This window comes from Chionomys nivalis, chromosome 4 (genome assembly GCF_950005125.1).
Source record: "Chionomys nivalis chromosome 4, mChiNiv1.1, whole genome shotgun sequence".
Lineage (NCBI taxonomy): Eukaryota > Metazoa > Chordata > Mammalia > Rodentia > Cricetidae > Chionomys > Chionomys nivalis.
This window is the reverse complement of record NC_080089.1, coordinates 30625164-30652468: the sequence shown is the minus strand read 5'-3', so window position 1 is coordinate 30652468 and position 27305 is coordinate 30625164. Positions and strand designations below refer to the sequence as shown.

At 37.4% G+C, this 27305-nt stretch overlaps 1 protein-coding gene across 4 annotated transcripts in view; it reads right to left on the bottom strand.

The window, feature by feature from the left end:
- Positions 1-6399: 6399 nt before the first annotated feature.
- The window catches only part of Zbtb44 (zinc finger and BTB domain containing 44), a 46023-nt gene continuing 25117 nt past the window's right edge, over positions 6400-27305 (bottom strand). The window contains exons 2-6 of one of the 4 annotated variants that reach the window (XM_057766902.1): positions 25104-26175; positions 14449-14533; positions 11574-11737; positions 9680-9980; positions 6400-7570 (exon numbers count right to left, since the gene is read on the bottom strand). In XM_057766902.1, the coding sequence (XP_057622885.1) occupies positions 7288-7570; positions 9680-9980; positions 11574-11737; positions 14449-14533; positions 25104-26121 (1851 nt within the window). In that variant the 5' untranslated portion in view covers positions 26122-26175 and the 3' untranslated portion in view covers positions 6400-7287. The remainder of the gene's footprint in view (positions 7571-9679; positions 9981-11573; positions 11738-14448; positions 14534-25103; positions 26176-27305) is intronic. The other 3 variants (XM_057766903.1, XM_057766904.1, XM_057766905.1) reach the window with 3 other exon arrangements.

Here is a 27305-nt window from a genome sequence, read left to right as displayed (position 1 = left end):
TCATGCTGCAAGGTAGCACAGTGAAGTCTCTGAAATAGCCTGAGAAACTGGAAAAGAAAATCAATGCTTTCAAAAAGAAATAGAAGAGAAACTCTGAGGTGGGAAAGACCTCAGAGTAAATACAAAGGTGGCAGAGACGGGTCTGTTCCTTGTATGCTCGTCCAGGAGTGTTAACCCTGGTCACAGAGCAATCTACCGGAGGGAGTGCTTTATAGTTTAAACACACCTATCTCTGTTTTTACACCTGTGAACTTTACTGATATGAAAAAAGAACCACTACATTATGAGAGATTTATGCACACCTCCCCTCCTTTAAGTTTAGTAGGTTTATAATTTGCTATTTTTCTTACAACAAACTTTCTTGTTTATAAAAGGCTCGAATTATTAATTTTAACTCTAACCAATTACTGTTTTTAGTATCATTCTTTAAATCTTTCTATTCATAAAAACAGCAAGATAACATAATTTTAAATTCTCCCTCTGCCCTATCAATTATGGTTCAGGATACCAAGGAACCAGTCTGCTGACTTTTAGAGATCTGATAAATTTGTTAACAGTGCCTACTACCAAAGCACTTCTTAAAACACGACTGTCTCTGAACCTGACTAAAATGGTCCTGGTTGACTGAGCTCATGACAGTCATTTCCTTTGAGGCTCCTTTTAGGCTTGCACAGGCACACTACACTTCCGCAATGAGCTACTTTTCCATTTCCCACTTGTTTTGATCCTGTTTGTGAGTCACCACTGAAATGGCAGCAATGTATCTCTAGTCAATATTAAATAGAAAATAATTTTAAAAAAATTTCAGAGGCAGCCCACCACCCAGTAAGTACTTTTACCCAGGAACCTGGCTCCTAGCTTCACGTCCTGGCAGCTTCTCCAGCTGCCCTCTTTGAACATGGTACGACAGGATCTGCACTCGGACAGACGACAGGCGCGGTGCAGCGTGAGCGTCTCCAGACTGCACATATCAATAACCAGGTCCTCCTTCTAGTCAGCAGTCAATGACAGCAGCAGGAAAGCGTCTTTCATAAACACCAGTAAGACATTTTAATGATGAAAAAGAAGAACCAATCTTTGTCTCATGTTTCTATCCAAAACACTCAAGATTAATTTTTACCTGTCCATCCCTTCTAACTGCAACTTTATTTGTGATCATGTAATAAAGGCCAGTTTAAAGATTAAAAAAAAAGTTTAAATCTTTTTTAAAAAAAGATTAAGCAACAGGCTAGCAAAAAAGTACTCAATACATAATTTTCTCATATCAAACAAGCTAATATTTCAGTACAGTATTAACTATACAGAATATATACAATACACGTATGTTCACAAAGCAAACACTAGGCTCAGAACAGATTTGAAAAAAGCATGATATTCACATTGATTACAATAACTCTAAAAATGATTGTAACGTTGAAACGGCACTTAGTTTACAAAAAAGTCACAAAAATATATATATATATATATATGTAGTCACCAAGAACCATGGTTTCTGTAAAATACTAATAGCCAGATACCAGTATATAAAATGTGAAGTTATGTATGACACTGTATACATTTTTTTTAAAGGAAATCAAACAAAACAAAATTTAAGACCATTTGTAGGAAGTCAAACATGCCAAGTAATTTAGCTATGGCCACTGTCACCAAGTAAAGCTATACTTGAATGAGATGACGACAACTGGTACAAAGCTGGTGAGCTGGGGACTGGCACAGTGGAGAGGGGTAGAGGACATGAAAACACTCGTTCATGAAACTGAATTCACATCTTCTCCTCAGAAGTTCCCTCTTTGGCCTGCTTCACAGATGCCAGTTCCCCAAGAGTCGTTACTGCTCTAGCTGGCAGGGTAGGAAGCTTCCCTGCCCTCCGTGCTGCCAGCTACAGGCAAATATTAAAGCACGCATCAGCTACACGGAACACTTGGCCACCGTGTGGCAGACCGGTGCAGTCTTTCCAGGCTGCTTCTATTAGAAAGGACTCCAGTTTCTAAAGGGGCCAGATTCATATATTAGCCCTGTAAAATAGTGAGCTACTGTAGCAGCAAATACAAAATTAGAGACATAACCGTAGTTTTATTTTAAAAATTCCTTTGTTACACCAAAGCAATTGTTTTCACCTTTAAATTTTTCTCCCCTCACCAGACATCTTTTTCCCTATCATTGAACTCTCCAGTTTCTTACCTCAAACCGACTTTCTTATTAGGGGTCTGAAAAAAGATACTTCCTAAGCCTGGAAAAGCTTTAGTTTACTCTTAAAAATGGGAATACAGGAATTTTAATGTTTAAAAAAAAAGTCTCTTTCACAAATATATATATTTAAATATTAAAATAGGCTACCTAAGATTTTTATAAAATGGCTTTTGAAAAGATAGTAGAGGCACCAAGAGGCCACATACTATCCCTCAAGGTGAACATAAGGTGCCACAAGGGTGCCTAACAAAGAGGCAGGCAATATCTAGCTGATGCAACAGGCGACACCAGTGCCAGCAAACGAAATAGATCATTGGAACTTGGGTCAAAACCAAATTTTACCCCATCAGGGATTGCTGTTTCTTTAAACATCAGATGCCATCATTCTGTATAAGCAAAAACCAAAGTTTACGATTTCACTTCTAAATATCCGATGTCAGTCACTCCAGGGAGAAGCGCAGTGCACCTTTCAAAACTGCAATGCACGCTCAGAATGAGAGGCGCTCCTTGATGCCTGTCAACTTGAAAACTGCTACCTAAAATGACAAACCTGGAGAAGGCACACTCACACACCAGTCACAGAAAAGGCTCTCTCTGGAAATGAGAACTATAAAAACAGCTTCCCTGTCTTGAAGACAACACAACATGCCCTAGTGCAGGGAGGCCGACTCCTCAGCAGGTGATGTAATTTGGTAACCAACATTCATTCACACGATGACTTTTCAAGTTCTAGGTACGGTCAGACTGGCATTTCAAAAAACAAAGGAGTTTAGTAAGAGTCATGATACTATAGCTCCTCAAATGATTATCAGTGATTTTACCAGTAAGACATCGCAACTGAGCCCAGGGCTTTAGGCTTAGCAAAGTTAGTTAACTTAATAAAGAAATAAAGGACTTGACTTTATATAAACTAGGCACTAAAAAAGAAAATTTCATCTTAAACTTTAATTTTGTATTTTATTTTTAATTAATAAAAATATTAATTTAACTCTTCGGGGTCACATCAGAAATCTTAATCTATATGTACTGAAACACCCATAGCCTGTTCCCAGCCTGTGTGAGGACTGGCTCAGGTCCACTTCACTGTTTATTTGAACCATTATCATTTTGGCAAATTTATTTTGCTGAGGATTTTTTAAAAAAAAAATTCCATGTCACTACAGTCTGTCAAAAATGACACTGATAAGTCCTAATAGAAGCAAAATAAGGAATCTTAATTTTGATGATCTTTCCTAAAACCCGTGTTTAGTGGTAAATAAATGTTCCTCATAGTCGTCTTCACCATGATAAAGTCTCTCTGATCCCTCAATTCTTCCACTGCCTTCTGGCTTCTACACATTCATTCTCTTAGTAATTATAAAAATATAAAAAAACCCTGATGTGAACAACTTACCTTGAGAACCCATTTTCCTCCTCCACCTTTGGGCGGCTTGCTCCGTATGTGAGCTTTCCTTATTTCTTCCCCACCCCGAGTTAAGAGCTCAAAACTCGTTCCTTCACTCAGATGTATACTTCAGAGTTTTAAGGCCCGTTTGGCAGATGATGCAGTACCAATGGAAATTTCCAATATGCCTGTTCACTACTTCCACAAATCAAAATCTCTTCAGTTAAAATATCAGGACCGTTCATTTGTCGTCTAAGAAACAATTCTGTGATACTAGTAGATCTACCATGACATTGCATGGTGATGTACCTTGTGGGAAATTCACAGCTAACAGACTAAAGCACAGTTGCAAAACCAACACAGAAGCCACTAACTGCATAAGTAGCTCCTATTAGATTAATAGAATAAAATAAGTTTTTTCTTTCTTTCTTTTTTTTTTAAGAAGCGAAAGACTTACTATAGGAATGGGATCAGTTTCTGGAACAGGAGAGCCTAGCTCAGCAGTTTAGACAGTAACTGGGTTACCAATGACTCAGCTCATCAGAGGCATTGATTACTTCATTCTATTTCGTAAAACATTAATAAAATACAAGTATTTTTTGTTTGTTGGTCTTTAATAACAAAGTATCTTAACATGGAACCTATTTAATGGGAGTTATGTTCAAACTTAGGACTGAAATGAGGCCATTTAAATATTTTAGTTCATTTTGTTTTAACAAAACTGTGAACTTAAAACCAAACGCCACCCTCCAAAAACCCAAAACAAAAGAGAGTTAATATAATGAACTGTGGTTACTTGAAATAAAAATTGGGACTACTTAAAATGGCCAAATAAGAGATATTCATCCAAACACATTTGTGGATAGCAACATTTATCTACATTCATTTCTTGAAAAGTTTAAAAGCAGAAAGTAAAAGCCACGGTCAATCTGTCTTTGCATCAGTAGAATCACTGGCATATACAAGTGATATGCATTTGAATTTGCAATGTGACAGGAGGGGCCAGACCTAATACCATGGCAAAAACCTTACTCCTCAAGCACATCCTATCCATCTGGTAATTGGGAAAAAACTGAAAACAAAAGCTTTTCTTGTATAAAATGCTTAGCTTTTAAAAAAAGTAATATATCCTTCATTCTAAAATTTAAGCCCTTTAAATATCACAAAGTTACCCTCTTAGGCCTTATGAAAGATAGTTACCTTAAATATTCTAAACAAGAATGCTCTTCTGCTTGGTTACCGTGGTGGTTTCTATGGAAGGGATCATATGACTGGCTTTCATCTCTTCAAAATGTTTTCCATACATTCTGGCAAAAAGTACTTATCTAGGCATTCTTTCTGACATCAACTTTCAATAAACCTTGAATGTTATTACATATAAAATGATCTCTTGCAGTTGTGTTTCCTATTACAGAGCCATAAACAAATGTCCTCAAAGATGTAGATTCTCACTGGAACAGAAAAAGGCCTTTGTATCATTTTATATTAAACTCTGGTCAGGCACCTTTATAAAATATTTGGGCAGTTGGCAACTAACTATAAGTGTTTTCACGGCATACTCTAATCTTTCACAAAGGCTGGCTACAAGATTTGTCATCAGCAATGAAAGTTCACAGTGAGGAGTGTCTTTCACAGGGGGCTGCCAGGGACATCCTAACTCAAGAATTCTTAGGAGAGGGTAGACTGAAACACTTTCAACCAAAAAATCTGAAAAGAATTCAACAGTTCGTCTCTGATTTATTCTTACTTCTTCCTTCTTCTTCTTTTTTGTGACTCATAACAAAATAATAAAACTTGGAACCAAAAATATAATTCTTGATCACAAGAATTTAACACATCTTTGCCATTCTAAAATAGGATTCTGAGCTTTAGAATTTACTTATTAGTAGGCACAGTTTTAGAAGATCATTTTTGGCAGTAAAGTAAAAATTACTGACTTTCATAGTTGATTTTGCTGAAAGTCATATACCTATGCTTGGGAGCATGTGAGTCAGATGAAAAACTAGAAAGAAAGGAAAGGGTTGTGTCTCAATGAAAGATCGTGTGCTCATGCTGTCCAAGGTCCTGGGTCCAATTCTCAATATTAAGAAGAAAAAGTAGAAGTAAGGTAGCAAAATATGGACAAAGAGAAAGAAACTAAATTACAGAATTAATAAATTTTAAAGAAATAGGCTACTATAATGTAAAAAGTAAATAAGGTCTGGCATTGGAACAAAATTCAGATCATGTGTTTGACTAAGAAACTATAGTTTCCTCTGGGTGTGTGACAAGTGTCTATAACATATAATGCTAGCAAGAGCTGTGAGGGAACTGAGGCAAGAGGATCACGAGTTCTGGGCCAGCCTATCATATGGCGACATATGATCCTGTCACAAAACAGAAGAAAGTATCCAAAGTCAAACAAACAAACATATGTTGTTTCTATTTTCTGACCCATCAGGTGCTATCATAATAATGAAACTTGGGGTGATTTTCTATACAGAAAAATTACTCAAAAGTTCATTATTCATGGACTCATAAATATTTCAGATCAAAGAGGCTTTAATGGCACCAGATAAAAAAAGTATATCCCAATCTAGGGTATCATATAAATGTTATCATCTGAGTAGCAAAGTTTTTAGATTTTAGTCTTTAACAACCCCCAATTTCTGAGTCACGGATGATCATTTTACAACCTCTTCTTATTTCTCACATTATTGCTTATATCCTGCGAAAACTATAACCGCTTTTAACAAACTTGGCAATACCTCAAACCATTTTAGAATAAGGACAATGTATTGTTGTCATATGTGATCTTGTAAACAATCTTAATTGGGTTAAGAATGTAGCCTCAAAACAGAATTCTTTTATTTTGTCCAAAACAGCACAGCATAAACATCCCCAACAATACATAAACCTATATATAAAATATAGAATATCTTCAATATTTTTCTTTTATATGGCAGCACAATAGTATATGCAAGTGAAAGTACTGTTGATGGGACAACAGGACACTTATCTGGGCAATGTCCTAGTTAGCCAGGTATCAGCATTCAAAGGCCAGGTAAACATTCATTCTAGTAAGAAAAACAGTATTAAAACAATTCCTATAAAGCTGGGGTATACATACCTCATTCTGTACCCTGGCCATTCCATGCACAGCCTGACTTTTCTCAATCACACTTCTTAGCCTTTGGAGTGGTACTATAAAGGTACAGGAAATGCCTGCCCGATACCAATTTTTCACCATGAAAATTCATAATGGCTTAAAAAAAGAATATGCTGGATTTCAAAAGTTATTTACCTTCATTTGAAAAAATTACCATAAATACTTCCAAAACTACAGGGTTTATAATACCCTGCATCTAGGAGTAAACATTTACTTAGGCATTGTCAAATTCTGTTTACTAACTTCCCAAGAGCCCTCTTATCTCAGGAAAGTCAACAATAACCTGGTTTCTTCTGTATCTGCTGCTGTCCACTTTAACAATGGGAAGAACTGCCATGTTTGAAATCAGCTGCTTCTCTTTAACTCTCAGAGTTTATGTTCTGTTTCAATGTTACCTTATTGTATACATACAGAAGCAATCTCTCAGCTATGAAAAAAAAGAAAAACAAAGCAACCCTCCAATTTCAGGGCTTACAAAGGGTACCCTTCTTTGTTTAAAAAGTTAACTTTAAACGTTAAAGACCAAGCACAGGCACTTTCCAAAAACCAAAACCAAATCACAAAATTACTCGATAGTTATAGAAGACAGCTCTGACTTTGGGGGGTCATCTTGGGTGGTCTCAGCATAAGCACTGGTCTTTGGCTGCTCTTGCACATCCTCCTCCTTCTCTGCAAGCCCACCAAGAGACCCCAAAGGGAAAGAACTTTCACAATTCTGGGTTGAGGAGACCTGTGAAATCACAGGCATTTGAACAGAAGAGTTGCTTTCAAAAGTGTTTTCTCCAAGATCATACTGAACAAGAGTCTCTTCTTGCTCCTGGTTTAAGTAGTCCGGCACTAAGAAATCACTAAACGGAAGGCAAAGAATAAAATACAGAATTAATTTTCAAACCACAATAAAGAAATGTCATTTGTAAAACAAGAGTAGAACTTTTTGTTTCACTAATTCTTCAATGAAGTTGTTAATAAGCTTTCCTGAATATGAACTGAAGTCATTCAGTAGATGCATCACAGCTCCCTATGAGCAATAAAAAAGATTAATGATTACTTCCAGTGGTTCTTTGGACACTTTAATGGTCTTTCTGAATCTACGTACAGGAGTCTGTATATAACGTAAGTGGCTCTTCACTAAAGCAAAAATCATGTGACTAATGTAAATGTTTAACTTCTCTTGGAACACACACTGAATAGGAGGTATATATAAACCACCCTCAATATTACCAACTGGATAGAGGTTAGCTAAGAAGCTAAGTCCTTATGCATAGATGTTGTTACATATATTCTACTATGTGAAGCTGAAAGATGGAGAAAATAGTGCTCATTTTACTAGCAGATTTAGTATATGGAAACAGTAATAAATTACCTTTTAATAATAAGAATTTAGAAAGAATCTCTTATTAAAAAATAAGTCAGATATTTTATTTAAATTTTCACTGTGTTGGGTGGTGGTGGTACATGCTTTAACCCCAGCACGTGGAAGGCAGAGGTAGGTGAATCTCTGTGAGTTCAACACCAGCCTGGTCTATAGAGCTAGTTCCAGAACAACAAAAGCTACACAGAGAAACCCTGTATTGAAAAACAAAACACAACCAAAAAACCTTCACTGCTGAACTTAAGAGGATATTATGCTAGATCTGTCAATAACACATTTGAAGTAACCACTTAATAATTTGAGAATTCAGTATCAATAAAATCTGCTTCTTTGTCTGCAAAGTAATTTCTAATGTCTTGTGCTGTATTTCCTAAATAGTCTTCATGGGTTAGATAAGAGCAGTATAAGATACAGGGCCCTATATGGGAAATATACACAAAGGAGTAGTGAAATCGAACTATTTTATTCCTAAACAACTATGTTTATTAAGTATATAATCTAGCTTTAGTGACAATAACCACATATTCAGAATCAGAAGTGATTAAATAAAATGAATACCTGGTTTAAAGGGGAAAAACAAAATCTATTCATGAATAATTTGGAACTGAAAAGATTTTTTTAAAAAAAAAAGATAAATTAAAAACTAAGGATTTAGAAGGATTTTTATATTTGAGAAACTAAGGCTTTCTACAGAGGTAGAATTCCTAGGAAGTATTAAAAAACACACATAATAGAGTTTTATATCTACAGGAGGATTTAGATACCATCTTATTAAAACTTGTGTTTTATCTTCAGCTAAATTTTAAATGATACCTGACATGCTCAATCAACAGCAGAGCTAGAAATAGAACCATATTTACTTGCATAACCTATAAATCAGAAAGGTAATATCATAATAAATTATTAATGCTAAAAGCCAGAACACTAAACTAAGAAAAACAGGAGACTTACTGGATCTAATCATATCCATGGTAATAGCTGTCAAACAATGCTTTTTATTGATCAATGGATATTCCTTTATGTAAGATTTCAATTTTTTCTTTTTCCTTTTTCAAGATAGGTTTTCTCTGCATACCACTGGCTGTCCTGGAACCAAACTCTATGAACCAGGTGAGATTTGCCTGAGTCTGCCTCCTGAGTGCGGGCACTAAAGTTATGTGTCACCATCACCACCCAGCAACATAAGATATTAAATAGGAGGGGTGGTGCTGAGGAACTTTGCTAGCGGCTAGTCTGAACTGCATATTACTAAGATACTGCTAGTAAAATTTAGTTAAGATCCAATATAGAAATTTATTTAACCTCACTAAAAAAATATTCAAGAGTCTTCTGTGGGGATATTTTTACTATTTGTTTTGTAGTAAATATTTTTTAATACTATACAGTTATACAACAGATATGACTTTGTCACTTAGGAGATTTAGTAAAAGCTCATCAGATCAGGAGATCAGAGTATATATGCACAGTGACAACTGAAAATGGATCTGACTAATTAGCTGGCAACCTGCTAACAGAACAGAGGCTGCCCTAAAGCAGGAGATTTAGAAAGCAGTTTTCCTGGTTGGGTTTTCGCTGTGCACCTCACCTGCTCTGGAAGTAGTTTGCTAGCTCTGATGCTTCATGGTTCAGACTCCTCAGGTGCACGATTAAATTTCCAGAGTTGGTGAACATGGCGCCACATGTTTTGCACTCGTAAATCCGAGGCTTGCGGATAATGTGCCGGGAAACCCTCATATGGTGTTTATATTCCCCGAAGGAAGTGAAAGTGGCACTACATATCTGGCACCGGAAACAGCGTTTACCTTCATGCTTTAGGCGATGCATCTTTAGCGAGTAAGCCCTGGTGAACTTTTTTCCACAGCGGTCACACTGAAATGGTTTAATTCCTATAAAACAAAACAGCAAAATACCATCTGAAAACTAAAATAAACTAAAAGGTTCTAAGACCTCACATTTCTGAATAACAATTTTATCATAATTGAAAAAAATGCCAATAAAACAGACTAACGTTTTTCAGAGATGTTCCAGAATATTTGAAGTCACTAGTGCTTAAAAAAGGGCAAAATGGGGAGGTACTGGGTACTATCTGTTGAATTGTTTTCTGAATCATGTATTTAGAAACTTCAAAAATGAATTAATTGTCCTGTTAGCGTTAACTGTCAGCATGATAACAGGTTAGAGTCACATCAGAATGAAATCTCAATTTAGGAATTTCGTGATCAGATTAGCTTGCATCTCTGTGGGGGACTGTCTAGATCACTAACTGATGTAGAAAAGCCCCAGCCCACTGTGGGTAGTATCACTCTCTAGAGTGCGTAGTTCTAGGCTGTACAAGAAAACTAGCTAAGTATGAGCTTGTGCAAGCAGCATTCCTCCAGGGATTTTGTGTTTGTTAGTTCCTGCCCTGATTTCTTACCATGGAGTCAAACCTCTAGCCACAAAACACACTTAAACTATACCACTTAGACACCCCAACTCCCCAATAAGAAAATATATTAGAGAGGTTTACACTGAAACCTATCTGTTAGGATTCATATAGCGTATGTCATGATTCATGGGCCTCTGGGTATGTCTTTGAGGATTTATCTTTAGTAAGTTAATTGATGTGGGAAGATCTAGCTTCATTGCCAGTGAGATCTTTTCCTGAGCAGGGAATCCTGGACTGTATTAGCAAACAGGGCAAGATGGATACTCCCATGCACACATTATTCACTGGATCAAGACTGTTCTCTCAAGTCCCGGCTGTTATGACTTCCTTGCCATGATGTACCTATTGTAGCCTGGAACTGTGAGCCAAATAAACCTATTCTCCTTTAAAGTTGCTTTTCTCAGGGTATTTTATCACAGCAACAAGAAAACTAAGATACTACTTTAGATAGAAATAAGAAGATTACATACATCTCTGTATGTTATGATCATGATAGGCTCACTTTATGGTGAATAAGCTTTTGAGTATTTAATATTGTTAGATATTAATAAGGGGAGTTTTGTTCTCTGTGTAACGGTCCTACTTGTCCTGGAACTCACTTTGTAGACTAGGCTGGCCCTCAAACTCAAGAGATCCACCTGCTTCTGTCTCCTGATTGCTGGGATTAAAGGTGTGCACCACTATGCCCAGCTTAATAAGGGAGTTATAAAATACATTAACAGTATCATTATAGTCACCATCACAATTTGGGGGCAGGGGGAGACCATAGCTAGCCAACCTAGTGTCATCTGACTTCTCTGGACTTTTAACTTTTTTTTCCTGTTCTCTAATACACCTCCACTTCCTTTCCCACTCCCCCTTTCTTGGATGGAGGCTTTCTATTATATTATATAGTCCAAGCTGATCTCAAATTCTGGATCTTTCTGCTTCTGTCTCTTGAGTGGTGGGATTACAGGCATGGGCCGGTATGTCCAGTACAAATTCTATTTTAATTGGGATTGCAAAGTCAAATGTTTTGGTATGCCCCTTACGCAACAACATCAAAGATTACCTGAGTGGATAAGCATGTGCTGTTTTAGGTTCTGAATACGGGTGAATCGAACCCCACAGGTTGGACATTGAAAAGGTCTGTCTGGACCATTTGGACTTGGTCGTTCTGTACTGCTGGTAGAAGGAGCAATGTAGAGTTGGTAGGGATACTGAACATTTTCCAATCTAAAAAAATAAACCAAAGAAGGAAACCAGGCTCTGATTTTTAAGTTGAACACACATCTCTGCAGCCCAATGCTAAGCGAAAAGAGGAGAAACAAAGACTTTTACAAAGACTTTCACTTAGAAATATTTGTTAAGGAATATTACTGTCCAAAATGCCTGCATCTTTCAGCATAGACATAAACCCCTCAGAACATATCACAAGTTATTTTACCTTAGATACCCTTCCATCTTTTGAATTCCCTCCTTTCTGCTCCTGTTTTAATTTAGGCCTTTATCATCCCCTCCCCTTTAAATCTTGCTAAAAGTGTCTTTTCAGAATAAATTCTCAACCCCCACAAAGGGTCTAAATCTACTCATATATGAACTCTTATCTTCCCATATCTAGCTTCGTTTTTTGGTCACTCTCACTCCCCAAAATATACTTGATGCAAAATAATTCCTCTAATGTACCATATGCTGTGTTTTCCTACAGTGAATTTTCTCTACAAGTCTACCTTCTTTGCTTAAGTAGTATCCACTCATTTTATAAAATGTAGTTGAGTCAGTGATGGGGAATCTCAACCAATCACCTTGTTTGTGGGGTGTATTCCCCCGGGGCCCCAAACAGCCTATAAAACCATGGATGCACGCTTGTTTTCCCTCTTTGTTTGTTTTCCTGTGCTTCGCTGAAACTCTGGCTTTCTAAGTTTCCCTTTTCTTCCCTTTATTAAAGCTAAATATTTTATATCAAAGCTAGTCTGGTTAATTCTATAGACCACATGCCAACAAGTCAGTACCTTCTCTTCCTGAAAACCTACACTGACTTACTGCTTCAGCAGGTAATTTCCTAAACACAGTACAAACTCCCTGAAGATTACTGTTGATGATCTGCTTCCCTACATCTTCTACCTCTATCCTTCCCTGAAAACTCAACAGAGCTCAAGAGAAAAGGCTATTTCATCTCCATACTCCCATGACTTGGCAAAGAACAGAGTTTGATTACTACTTAAAATTAAGGAATAAGAACACTTGATCTTATTTACGCCTTTGCTAATTAAATGAAATAATTTTAATTCATAATCTTCCAGGTTTAACTACTGGAGAAAAATACATCTTTGAATTCTTCAAGTTTTCAGCAAATATAGGTATTAAGACTGTTCTGCTCTATGAGGAATTATTCATTCAGTAGGATCTATATTCAGTGGTGAGAAATAAGTAATAATCATATAAAGGACCAGAAGGTAGAGAATTGAATCAGAAAGATCCAACAGTGATTGGATGTTGGTTTAAGCTGGTAGTCAGAAGGTCTCTTTGAGAACTGACATGTCATTGATCTGAAGGCCACAGTCAAAGAAGGGGCTAGACAAACGGCTCAGTTGTTAAAAGCACTGGCTGCTCTTCCAGAACCAGGGTTTGAATCCCTGTACCTACATGGTGCCTTACAACCATTTGAAACCCCAGTTCCAGGGGATTTAATGCCATCTTCTTGCTTCTGCAAGTACCAGGCAGAGATGTAGTAAACAAACATATACACAGGCCAAACACCCATATATATAAAATTATTAAGAGTATAAATCAGGGGAGAAATTATTTTAAGCAAAGATTGTAACACGAATGGGTCCTGCTTGTTGGGGTTTCTACCCTGCCAGGTCCCCCAGCTGTTTAGTCCCAGAGAAAAACCACAAAGAGATCTCTATAAGTTATAAAGCTGATTGGCCCATTAGCTCTAGCCTCTCACTGGCTAACTCTCACATCTTGATTAACCCATTTTTCTGATCTATGTTAGCCATGTGGCTCAGTATCTTTTTTCAGTGGGGCAGATCACATCCTGCTGCTTCAGTGGTCTGGGCAGGAGTGGGAGGAATCAACTTCCTCCTTCCCAGAATTCTCCTGTTCTCATTACATCATTTCTACTTCCTGTCTGGTTTTCCTGCCTGTATTTCCTGCCTGGCCAATCAGCATTTATTTAAAACATGATTGACAGAATACAGACAATTCTCCCACACTAAAAGATTATGAGATAGAAAGGACCAAAGGCAGGAACAATATGGACAGTTTTAAGAACTGATGAGGGTCATGTAAATTTGAATCATGCAGGACTTTATAAACAGCAAAGAATTTAGATTTATTTATTTTTGTTTTTAGAGACAGGGTTGTAGCCCTGGCTGACCCAGAACTCACTCTGTAGACAAGGCTGGCCTTGAACTCAGAGATCTGCCTGCCTCTGCCTTTAATCACCCAGCAAGAATTGAGAATTTAAGTAAAAACTATGGCATCTTAGTTAAAAATGAAATGAAATGCTCTGGTAATGGACTTAAGTGAAGAATGCAATCAAGGGCCAATTTCAAGAAAACTATGATAGTAAGGTGATTTAAACCAACGTGACTGTAGTACAGAGGAAAAGTGAACTAAGGATTATGAAGACAGAGTTGAAAGAACTTAGAGATTAAATACAGAAGGCTACGTGAGAAGTGATGAGATGAAAACAGGAAAATATAGTCCTCAGAAGCTGAATGAAGACAATTCCTTGGGAATTATGGATGATATGTAGAACAGGACTGAGGAAACTGTAGCAGGCAAGAGAGCAATCATTATATAAGGTGGGGGGGACTACACAAATTTGGAAATGTGCAAAATTATAATAAAGTCTCAATAAATTTCTTATACAAGTCTGAATTTAGAGCTGTAAGTCCAACCTTCATGAGAAAAAGACACGCTATGTTGGTACTAACCTGTCATCATCGTCTGCATGAGCATTGGTGCTAGAAGTGCTTTGAAGTGTAGGCAACCCCTCTGTAACTCCTTCATCTACTGAGCCTGTGAAAGGGTTTTTAAGAGGGAGGGACAGTTGTTAATGCATGATGCAAATAAGCCAAGACATTAACTGCACACCACAAACCCAATCCTCTAGCTTATCTAGTGTTCACATTCTATTAAAAAGCAGTATTTATATTTTATTTTTGATTAAATATTCACTTGTTTTAAAGCCAGAAAGATGACAATAAATGTAGCTTTGTTTTAATATTTAAATTCTTTCAGGTATATTTCTTTAATAGAAACCTTGGGAAAACACAATTTAAATGCAAATTGAAATCCATATAAAATTAAAAAGATACATAACCATATTTTTAAGAAAGCATTTGACAATTTAGAACTTTTAAGAGTTGCTACACTGTCACACGTAATTTCTACAGAAAATTTAAAGGACAGGGGTCTAGACTGAGAGGTGGCATAGACATTAAGAGCACTGGCTGCTCTTCCAGAAACCTGGGTTCAATTCCCAGCACTCACATGGTAGCTCACAACTGTCTTTAACTCCAGTTTCGGGGCATAAGACCACCTTTTCTGGCCTCTAAGGGCATCAGAATACAGGTGGTGCACAGAGACACATGCTGGCAAAACACCCACACATAAAACAAATAATGGAAAAAATTAAAAGGACAAAAAGTGAACACTTAAGTAGTCTACATACAAGCCACAATGAAGTATCCACATCCTACAAGTTCTCATTGATCAGTAATCTCCCTTCCTCCAATAGCCCATTTTTATGGTTATTATCTGCCCTCCCTTTCCTTTAATCTTTTTATCAATATGTACCAAACATGCTACCACTGACTGTCAGTGTCAGTTTTGTCCCACTATACAGTGACAAGGTTGGCTGTGGTTGTGCTAGCGACTATATGGCATCTATGTCTAAGCTATTTATTATTTGATATTTATGGGAAAGCTTATCAACCCACTAAAACAATACAATTTTGTATCTTGGTTTATTTACAACCCCCCCAAAAAAACCCACAAAAAAGTTTAGTGATGTCTAGTTATAAACTCTATATGTAAAGTTGAATTACATACTCATAGATATTCATGGGGTTTGCTTCTTTAGACACTGTAGACATTCATGTTATATGATTAGGTTACTTTCACTGTTATCAAATATTAACAACACATCCCCTTGTAAGGGCAGTATGAACTATAGTGGTGTAAATGCTCTTGCAGAAGTAGCTTAATGCACATATGTATGATCCAAATTTCCCTTCTCTCCTGGATTGGAAATTTTATACCTTCCCTACTGTTTCTACTGGTTGGTTATCTTAGTCATTACATATATGCTGGGCTGGGGTGTAGCTCAGTAGTCAATCAAATGCCTAGCATGGACAAAGACCTGGGTTCTGACCCTAACAACTCCTTCTCCCAGAACCTGGGGCAGGATATAACTTACCAAGTCTAACCAAAACCTTTACTACTTCCTACATAATACAAAGCTTCAACTTCTTTTCCTACCTGCTTTAATTCTATAACAAATTTTCTGGTACTTTGTATGATTAGGCCTACAAATATTATCACTGTGTTGTATAAGTAATACTTATATTTCTGCATGAATTTGTCTGGATTTTTTTTGGGGGGGGGGGAGCAGAGTCAGTTTCTCTGTGTAGTCCTGGCTGTCCTGGAACTCACTCTGTATACCAGGTTAGCTTTGAAATTAAGAGATTCACCTGCCTCTGCCTCCCAAGTGCTAGGATTAAAGGTGTGTGCCACCACTGCCGGCCTGATCCCTTACATTCAAAAACGACAGAAAACAAGGCCACAAACAACCGGGGTAAGCAAGGAAGCAAGGCAACAGAGAGACACACCTACAAAAAAAAGATGACAGAAACTTAGAAAAAATTAGAAAACCACTTAACAGGTTTGAATGATTGCAGAGAACAATGAATTATACACAAAATAAAAGATTTAAAAGAAAAATTCTAGCTAAAAAACAAATCTCATTGAATATTTTGGTAGCAGATTGGATTTAGCAAAAGAATTGAGAGTCTAGCCAGGCGGTGGTGGCGCACGCCTTTAATCCCAGCACTCGGGAGGCAGAGGCAGGCGGATCTCTGTGAGTTCGAGGCCAGCCTGGTCTACAAAGGGAGTTCCAGGACAGGCTCCAAAGCTACAGAGAAACCCTGTCTCGAAAAACCAAAAAAAAAAAAAAAAAAAAAAAAAAAGAATTGAGAATCTAAAATCATTTAAATCATTTTAATGTTTTGTTGAGAAGAGACAAAATAGAGACTATTAGAGAAAGAAGGGTTTGGTAAAACATGAAAATAAGGGAGAGGATATTGCAGTTTACTGGCCTGTCCACATGTTGCATACCCAGAATGAATGACTATATGTGTGTGATCTAGTGGGTGATCACTTTTCAGGGAAGTGCTTTTTCTCTTTCATATGTATGTAGTCATGTGTAGGCCAAATGTAGACACCTGGCTCTTAAAAACACTGAATTCAGTAAAGTCTCTCACTGAACTCACCAATACAGCTAGTGTAGAGTAGCCAGCTCTGGGGGGTGGGGTAGTCCTGTCTTCTAAGCAATTATAAATCCTATGCTTGCCTGGCTTTATGTGGTTGCTAGAAGATCTGAACGCTGGCAAATGTTTTACCCACTGAACTACCTCCCCAGTTCCCTCCTCCCTCTTCTAATCTGCCAACAGCCACAGATGACTGTTACAGACTAGTCCTAGGGAGTTTGAAGGACAAGGAGCAGGTTTAGTTCTAGCAATCCAGTCTTTTAAAGTGAGCAACCTAAGACTGAAAAAACCTGCACTTACTCATATAGAAACCTGGTGTCCATACTCTTCCCTCTGTGTCTAGCAAAGCTCTCAACACTCTCTCCTCAACTAGAGAGTCTATGACTAGTTAGTTTTGTACTATTCTTAAAAAATATAAGGCCCATAGTTGGGAGGTGGTAGAGCATACCTGTAATTCCAGCACCTGGGAGGCAGAGGCAGGCAAATCTCTGTGTTCAAAAACAGCCTGGTTCAGAGAGAGTTCCAGGACAGTCAAGGCTACACAATGAAACCTTGCCTCGAAAAACCAACAAAAAAAAATCATAAGGCCCTTTCAGTGTGGGTTTTTCTGAAACAGGGTTCTCATGTGGCTCCTGTGGGTCTCAAATTCCTTACATAGCAGAGGCTGGCTCTTAACTTCTAGTCCTCCTGCCTCACATAAGTGCTGGGAGTACAGGTAACGCTATCACGCCCAGTTGAAAATCTACAAGTTTTGATTACAAAACAGAAGACCTCACTTATTCTTTCAGAGAAAGGGAAAAAAGGAGGAGCAGCAAGGATACAGGAAGAGCTTCTAAAGAGCTAGAAAAACTATTTAAAAATTATAAAAAAAATAGGGCTGGAGAGACGGCTCAATGGTTAAGAGCACTGGATGCTCTTCCAGAGGTCCTGAGTTCAATTCCCAGCAACCATAAGGTGGCTCACAGCCATGTGATGAAATCTGGTGCCCTCTTCTGACATGCAGGCAGAATACTGTGTGTGTGTGTGTGTGTGTGTGTGTGTGAGAGAGAGAGAGAGAGAGAGAGAGAGAGAGAGAGAGAGAGAGAGAGAGAGAGAGAGAAATAACCTCTTCCAGAAAAGAACCAACAGGCATGATGTCTAACTTGATGGCTCACAATCAAAACTCAAAATAATGGCAAACCTGAAAGTGGAGCTCCTTCAATCTTTCTGTTTCCCATTCAGGATTCTAAACCTTTTCAGAATGACCACAAACCAATGTACAGCTACTATAAAGAATACAATGACAGCGTAGTGTGAATACAGCAAAGAAGGTTCTGTCATGGCTGACACCAGGCTTTCTTGGTTCTTGCACAGCAGGGTCTTATGTCCAGATATTCTTTCATGATCAATAGTAGGTTATTTGGAAGATTGCTGTTGATAGTTAAAAATAAGAAGTCATTTGGGTCACCATGAAAAAGCCTAAAGTAGATACTGCAGCAGACAGGCAAAGCCAGGGTTCACAAGATGGACAGTAGCTGAGACACAAAACCTGTGATGCTCAAACAGGCTCCAGAGGTAGAATTCAGGCTTTTGAAGAGTTCTGGACATCAGTACTTCTAACTGGCTACAGTCCTTGCTATCACAGATGGTTGCGTTTTCTTGCCAATAGGCTTCTTAGGAACAAAAAGTATATTACCCTTGAATCTTCTGGTTTTCCCTGGAGTCTACCACCATACAAATATCATTCTTCAGAACCAACAGTGTCTTAGCTCATCTGTGAGAAACACTACTTCTGACATACCTGCTTGGTAGTATTTGAGTTCCATCTTACTAACCTGAAAGTCGAGGGAATTGGAATAAAGATACAAGGCTGGTTATTGTTCCTGAAATCCAAGTACACACAGTTGGTGGTAAGGTTCACAATCATGGCCTTTATGATCTTGACTATCACATAGCTCTAAGTTAGGCCAAGGCACCAGTGGGAGTACTTCATGACCAGTGAGGCCAAATGCCCATGTGGGATATTATCATGGTCCTCTTCCATTTTGGCTAGGGTATTATATTCTTGTGGCCCTCATCTTCAACACTGTAAGAAAGTTGGGCCAGAAGACCATATCTGAAAGTGTATTTCATCTGGCAGTTCTCATAAGGCAGAGAAGGTGGCAGTGTTCTGTGTTTAACAGGTTCACTGGCTAAGCACTGCAGAAGTTCATCATGATGGCAAACGGAGCATTTTTGATTGCAGAGCCAGAAGACGTTGCCCAACACAAGCAATATTTTGCAACATGGAATTGGACAAAGGTCTTAAATAAAAATAATCTTAAATAAAAATGGCTCTAGTCATCGTTGTGGTCCTTCCGGTAACCTTATTTGGTATCTATTTGATCATCTTAAAGAAAAAAACAAAAACCCAAAACCCTAAAAGCCTTGTGGTGTGTTCATCCTTGTAAAGAAGCAATGAAGTGAACTGTTCACTATAGTTCGTCTTTGGTGATAGGATCTGACAGAAATAGTAGCCTAGGAGATTGTCTAGCTGCCATGCATTAAAGCTCTTCGATTAACACTGAAGACTAGAATATGTAATTTTACTATGTTAAAGTTAAAGCCTTCCTTTTTGTTTAAACAGAAAAGGGGAAATGGTGTAGAAGGTTCTTCTCTTCATGTGTTGCTTTCATTGGTTAATGAATAAAGAAACTGCTTTGGGTCTGATAGGGCAGAATTTGGGAAGGTGGAGAAGATAGAACTGAATGCTGGGAAGAAAGGCAGAGTGAGAGACGTCAAGGATCCTGCCTGAGATGGACGCTGGTTAGAATCCTGCCGGTAAGCCACAGTTACATGGCAATACACAGATTAATAGAAATGGGTTAAATTAAGATGTAAGAATTAGCCAGTAAGAAACAAGAGCTAATGGGCCAAGCAGTGTTTTAATGAATACAGTTTCTGTGTGGTTATTTCGGGTGTAAGCTAGCTGGGCAAATCCTTTGAGATGCAAACTGCCCTTGCCTGGGAGGTAAATTCATGAACCAAGCTGAAATACTTAGTGACTGCTCTTTGTTGCTGGATTTGTTTCTTCTTCATTGTCTTATTTTTATTTTTTTTAGACAGGGTTTCTCAGTGTAGTCCTGGTTGTCCTAAAACTTAATTTGTAGACCAAGCTGGCCTCGAATTCAGAGATCCGCCTGTGTCTGCCTCCCGAGTGCTGAGATTAGAGTGTATGCCACCACTAGGTTTATTTGATGTTTTTTTTTTTTTTTTTTCCCCCTTTTTTGAGTCAGGGTTTCTCTGTAGCTTTGGAGCCTGTTCTGGAACTTGCTCTGTAGATCTGGCTGGCCTCAAACTCACAAAGATCTGCCTGCCTCTGCCTGGGATTAAAGGTGTGCACCACCACCTTCCGGCTATTTTGCTTCTTATAAGTAAGGTTTTTTAGGAGTATTTTGGCTATTTAACCAGATACAAATTGTTCTTTGGTGAAACTAACTGTTTTGTTGTCTTCTAAAAGACATGTAAGTGAATAGTCTCTTACATTTGGTAATTTTACTTTGAATCTTATGATTTACTCTTACAAATGGGCATGATCAAACTTCAAAAGATCTGTATGCTGCCTCCAACTCTATGGCAAACAGGCAGGGGCTGCTTTCAATGACACTAAGAGCAGCTCCTGACAATCTCATAAAGTTGAGTTTTGGTCTTCTGGAAGAGATAACTGAGCAAACTTTAGTCACTTTATTTTTAATGGTAGAATTCTAGAGTTCAGAATTCCTTTGCTAGCTTATCTAAAGTCATTTATATTTGTCCTTAGTGAATACAGATTAACTGAATACTTTAAAGTAATGAAGACATTACATCTAAGATTCTCTTTTTCTTTAAACGTTCTACAAATTGTTCTGTGTTTTTATTTTTTTAAAAACATTATTTTTAATTACCTGTGTGTGAATGGACTACCTGCAGGGGCCATAAGAGGGCACTGGATCTCCTGGAGTTGGAGTTCAGCAGGCAGTTGTGAGCTACCTGGTGGGTGCTGGAAACTGAATCCATTCCTTTAGAAGAGCAGGAAGCATTCTTAACCCCTGAACCATCTCTCCAGCCCCAGTCCTATCTTTCTGGATAAAAAGATACATCTTGGCAACATTTTTTCCCCTTTCAGATTTGTTGTAAAGGTTGCTTTTACTTAACCTATATTCAAGGTGTTAAATTTTACTCTTACTGGGCAATCAGTGAAAATAAGGACTTAAAATATAGGTAAAATTCCATCTGAATACAATTCACTGGTAGTCAAATTTTTACTACTTCAGAATTTCAAAATAAATGTATTAGGTATCAAATTTATCAGTCAGTGGAATGTTAAGCTATCATTTTGGTATATTTAATGAATTAATAAGTAAAATGAACTGTTCACATTAATGCTCTTCTGAAATATAGAATGACTGACCATAGTATCTTAGAAATTTATTTTTCTGTTCTTTACACTTTTGCTTTAATGTAGAAATCTGTTGATGTAAGTAAGATAGGTTAAAGTAATTGGTGCACTTGATATGAAAGCAGAAAAAATCCACTTAAGAGTATGTGATTACATGATATCTAGGACAGATATTCCTTTGTTCATGGTATAGAATCCACAACAATATAGGCAAAAACTGTACTTATATAACTTAAAGGTTTTGTCTACTCATATTTATTTCTTTATATAGCAATGTTTAATAAGATTGTAAAGGCAAAATATAAACTGACTAGATACACCTGGAAGTAATGAATGAATATTTCACATGTCATTACCAAAATATTTAAATATTTGGATTTCTAAATTTTCAGACAAGTAAATAGTAATTATTTACTATTTAGAAGGTACTAAGATAGTTTTAAGACTAAAGATTCAAAATGGCTCTGATCTGTATACATTAAACATTTTATCAATGTTATATTTATTCAAAGTCTTCAAAAATTTCTTGACTCAAATTCAGAGGTATAAAACTGTCTCCCAAAAGCTGATGTCCTACCGTGGTACTAAAAATAAGACCTTATTTGCACATGGGATTCTTGTGGATAGAATCAAGTTGGAATGTGGTTACAAAAGACCAAATGAGGTCCTATACGCCATGACTGGCATCTTCATAAGGACAGAGATTCAGAGACAAATCTGGACACACAAGGAAAGTCATGTTAAGATAAAAGTAGCGATTTTAATGATAAAACTGTAATTTATAGGAATGTAAATGATGGTTGGCAACTGTGACAACTTTAAGAGGCAAGAGAGGGTTCTTCCCAGGGAGGCTTTAAATGAACAGAGATATTCTACACCTTATTTTGGAGTTTGAGCCTTCTGAACTTTGAGAAAATAAATTTATACTGTTTCATAGTTATCAAGCTTGTGATACTGTGTTGTAGCAGTCCTGGAAACTCAAGAGTATGTCAAACAAGAAATTAACAAAATTAATATGTTCTTAGTGTTTTAACCTTTTAGAGAGATCATTACTAATTATTATTATTAGTTTTATTACTTCCCAACCATGAGTATAAGAATCTCTCAAGAGTTTTGGCTCTTCCATAGTTTTATAAAGTCCAAATTTGTAAATTATTACCAATCCCACCTTTTGATTTCTTTGTGGCCTGACACTGCTTGGTCATATTCAAGCAAAATTCACACACAACTGATCTTGCTGATTATTCTTAAAAAGTGAGGTTCCAACTTTCTCCTACCAATGTTCATACTGTAGTTATTGCGTTTAGATGACAAAAATTCTATCCATCTTATAATTATCAATTTTTGTGTCCTTAAGAAAGAAAAAATGGCAAAGATTATCAATAATAAGATACATCTGAATTCAGACAATAAACTAAACTTGTTACTTAGAATCAATTAATATAATAGAAAAAATTTATTTCATCCTGAGTACTTTGACTTCTTTGTTTCACTGCAGACACTCAACATTACTAGGTTGTATTATTTATAAAATATTGTAATTAAAAGATTTTAGGGGCTGGAGAGATGGCTCAGCAGTTAAGAACATTAGCTACTCTTCCAGAGGTCCTGAGTTCAATTCCCAGCAATCACATGGTGCCTTTACAACCATCTTATAAAAAGCTCCTCTTCTGGTATGCAGGCCAGGCAGACAGAAACTCATACATTAAAAAAAAAAGTCATTAATAAATAAATTAAGCAAACTTACTAGTTTTCCTGAAGTATATGCATACTTAAAAAATTCTTTTTAAGATAAACTAGGGTAAAATATAAGTTTACTTAGCCTATCTATGGTGGGCAATGCTTGCCGCATATTCAATATCCACTGTGCTTTATTACTGCTGTTGTATTTTTGAGATTAGGCTCTTACTATGTAGTGCTCTGGCTGTCCTCAAGATCCATCCACTTGCATCTACTTTCCTAATACTGTAGTTAAGGCATGCATTACTACAATCAGCTCTACTTTGCTCTAATTCTGTTCAAAGTAGTCATTTACTCAACAAATAATCTCTTTCTCAGATTCTCTGTAGCTAAGAAACTAGCATTAGTTTCTTAAGAAGAGCTTCTGTGAAACATTCATTAGTGCATTTCCGACTACAAGTGCTATCTATCCCTTTCTAGTAGCCAAGTCAAGACGAAGTCATCACCACAAAGCAAATAAGCCTACATCTAAACAGGTAACTAAAGATGGTTAAGTTATAAATATACAATTAGCCTGGAACACTACACTGATTACACTGTAGATCCACATTACAAGTTCTAGACTTCCTATTCTAGAACATACCATGCAATAAAAATAAAATCTTGTTTGGTAAAGCCACTGTAGAAGGGCTGTTACATGCAGTTGAATGTAACCCTTAACTGGAACTAGTGTTCAAGGCTCTCCACAATTTGTCCTTTCAGCTCCTTTGGACTTTCCACTCATTCCTCAAAGATTCAAGTATCCATGCTTCCTTTATATAGCACTTTGCATTAAATCTGCTGCTTACTGGATGTTCTAAACCATCAAGCTCTTCTACTAGATGCTTTGTTTGTTAACATCTTCACTTTGTGGGCTTATTTGGGCAAATTCTTGGTATTTAAGACTCCACTCAAATATATGTGGTTAACTTGCTCTTTCTATTGCTACACTAATAATGCCTTTAAATTTGCCTAACACAGGATCTTCATTAGTCTGTTGTAGTCACTACTGACATATCTTTATCTCTTTTGTTGTAAGAGTGATGTCTTCTCCTTACATAGCACCATGCGTTGCACACTGTTTAAAACTTCAATAAATATTTTTATTTTTTAGATTTATGTATTTTGTGTGTGTGTGTACGTGTGTGTGTGTTTGGGGAGGGGGAGGAGAGGGGAGAGAGGGAAAAGGGAGGAAGGGAGAGGAGATCTGTCTTTTATCAGAGAGGTTCCAGGGCTCAAACTTAGGTCCTCAGGCAGCAAATGCCTTCACCCATTTTTAATAAAGAACAAAACAGTAAGTAGATCCCCACGACACACAGGGTCTCTCACAGCCATCTTGATTATGTAGCTGAGGGCAGTTGTGAGCTACTGCCCTCCTCCTGCCTGTGTTTTCTTAGTGTCTGCATTACTGTGCCTAGATTCTTTAACTAGGTTTTCAAAAATCCTTGTTTTTTTTTTTTTTAATATTGAAAGTGATTAGCAGCAGGGTGCAGTGGTACATACCTGTCATCCCAGCACCCAGGACTGAGGTAAGAGAAACAGCAGTTCAAGGCCAACCTGGACTACAAAGTAAGACTGTCTCTTTAAACAGTAACTCACAATTTTTATCTCTGCCTTTGACCCTTATATCTCCCGTTGATCTTATATACCCCACTGACCCTCTTCCTCAATGTGGAACTTGTTAAACACACACACAAAACTTATAGTGCTAAATTAATTTTAAAAATGCAAACATCAAACTTTAATCATGGTGGCACACATCTTCAATCCTAGCACTTTGCAAGCAGAGACAGGTGGATCTCTATGAGTTTCAGACCAGCCAGGGCTATATATTGAGACCTGGACCCAAAACAAACAAGCAAACAAATAATTAAATTCAATTATGTTTTAGCCTTCCCCCCTTTTATAATTTTTATAAGACTGAACACAGAAGATAAAAAAGTTTGAATTATTAAAAAATGAAAAATATAAGAAGTATTTATACCTATAGAGGAAGACTGTGGACTAATCAGAAGGTCCTCTTGAACTGGTTCACTTCCCGGCACCGTCTGCTGATCACTCAGTGAGCTCTGAGATGCACTGACAGGCTGGGACACTTCCTCATGGACTTCCTCATCACTTAATCTTTCTACTTTGACCTGCACATCTTCTTCTGTACCTAGAGGCAAGGTAGCTTTTGTGCTCTCACAAGTCACGTAGTCAGTCACTCTTCTACCTGCCTCAGACGGGCCAGGCAACTCTAAAGTCCGGGTATTTTCTGTCTGCTTTGCTTTCTCAGGCTGAATCCTTCGATCAATTCCAAAAGGGAAAGTCCATGGAAAAGCTAAAGAAGAGTCAACTGGCTGATTTCTATTATCTGCATAGGAAGTTGAGGAATTCAATACCTGGGGTGAACTTGTTTGTGTGCTACATTTTACAGGACTCTCGGGAGACATAACAATGTAGCTTTTCCGTTTTCTCCGGGATTCTCGGCAGACAGGAATGGTCCTTTCCACAACACTGCACTCTGAAGACACTGGAGAAATACTTCCATCTCGAGAAGTAAAATTGCAATTAGAACTATTTTCTTGCCCAGCATCTAGACCCTTTTCTGGTTGGCTATTGGGTGTATTCCACAAAATACTTGATTTCATAAACTCTGAACAGGTACTAGCAACACTAAACATTTGCATATAGCTGGCTGCAGCTAGAACATCAATAATATTTTCTGTATTAATTGACAGAGTGGCTGTGTAAGCGTATTCTAAAAGAGGTATAAAGCCAGTCACTGTAACATGATGAAGATCCAACACATTTTTGTTCTCATCCTCTGCTTGGCCCACAAGTTTTGTGCGAAAGAAATCACTGCAAGCTGCTAGTACCACCTTATGAGCCCGGAAGATTTTATCCTGGACACGAATAGTGATATCACAAAAATGTCCATCATTTCGTAACATATTTAGTTTTCCCAGCATTTCCTGGCTGTGGGAAGAGGAGCTGTGAGTAAATGTTTTCACACCCATCTTTTTTTCCTCTTCTACTGATGCTCTTCAAGGATGCAATAAATCAGAAATGTCCTAAAAATATAGAAAATAAAGCACAAAATGACATCTTAATAGCTGAAATGTAACCACTGTGCCAAATAAAAAGCCTAAAATAAGACAGTGAAAAATTTCAGGTATGGGAGGTATTAAGATGTATTTTCTGGTCTGTTGTGGTATCAAATTCCTATAATCCTAGTAAGGAGACTGCCACAAGCTCAAGGCCAATCTGTGCTACACAGTAAGTTTGAAGCCAGTTTGGACTACAGGATAAGATCCTGTATCAAATAAATACAATGAATGCACAAATAATAAAAATATATTCTCTATATAACCAGTGGTCTTATTAATGAGCAGCATTTTTAAAAATTTATTATGTATACAACATTCCTTCCATGTATGCTTACATGCCAGAAGAGGGCACCAGATCTCATTAGAGATGGCTGTGAGCCACCATGTGGTTGCTGGGAATTGAACTCAGGACCTCTGGAAGAGCAGTCAGTGCTCTTAACCTCTGAGCCATCTCTCCAGCCCCATGAGCAGCATTTTAAAATGATAGTTAAGTGACAATTATAGAGTGCTTTTATGTGCTAGAAATTGCTGTAAGTACTTAACACATGACAATCTTTAGACTGGCAAAGACACCTCGGTCAGAAGGTATATAATTATCCCTGCTTCTAAATATGAACATGCAGTAAATAATTCAGGCAAGTATTATATAATGATTCTGTCAAATGTTTTATTCAGATAAAGGTATAGGAGAAAGGGAGAAGGGAAAAAGAAAGATTTCAAGATTTTTAAAAAGTCTGAATAATCTAATGGCAGGAGACAAAACTGTTCCCCACTTGACATCATGATAAAAGATAACATAAGATGAATCTTAAGAAGGCAAGAGAGCTGATATGGTAGAAATAATGCTTTGACCAAATCAAACCTCCAGAAACACTTATTCTGTTATGCAGATTGAAGTGTTGCTCAATCTTCCAAAGGAGAAAATCAGGGAAGATCATTAAAGACAACCTCAAAACAAGCCCTACTCCATATATTTTTCCTAAATACATGTAATCACAGGCAGGCATAGCAATGCACATTTGTAAGCCTAGCACTGTAGGGGCAGCACATTAGGAAAATAACCACAAGTTCAAGGCCAACCTGACCTACATGGT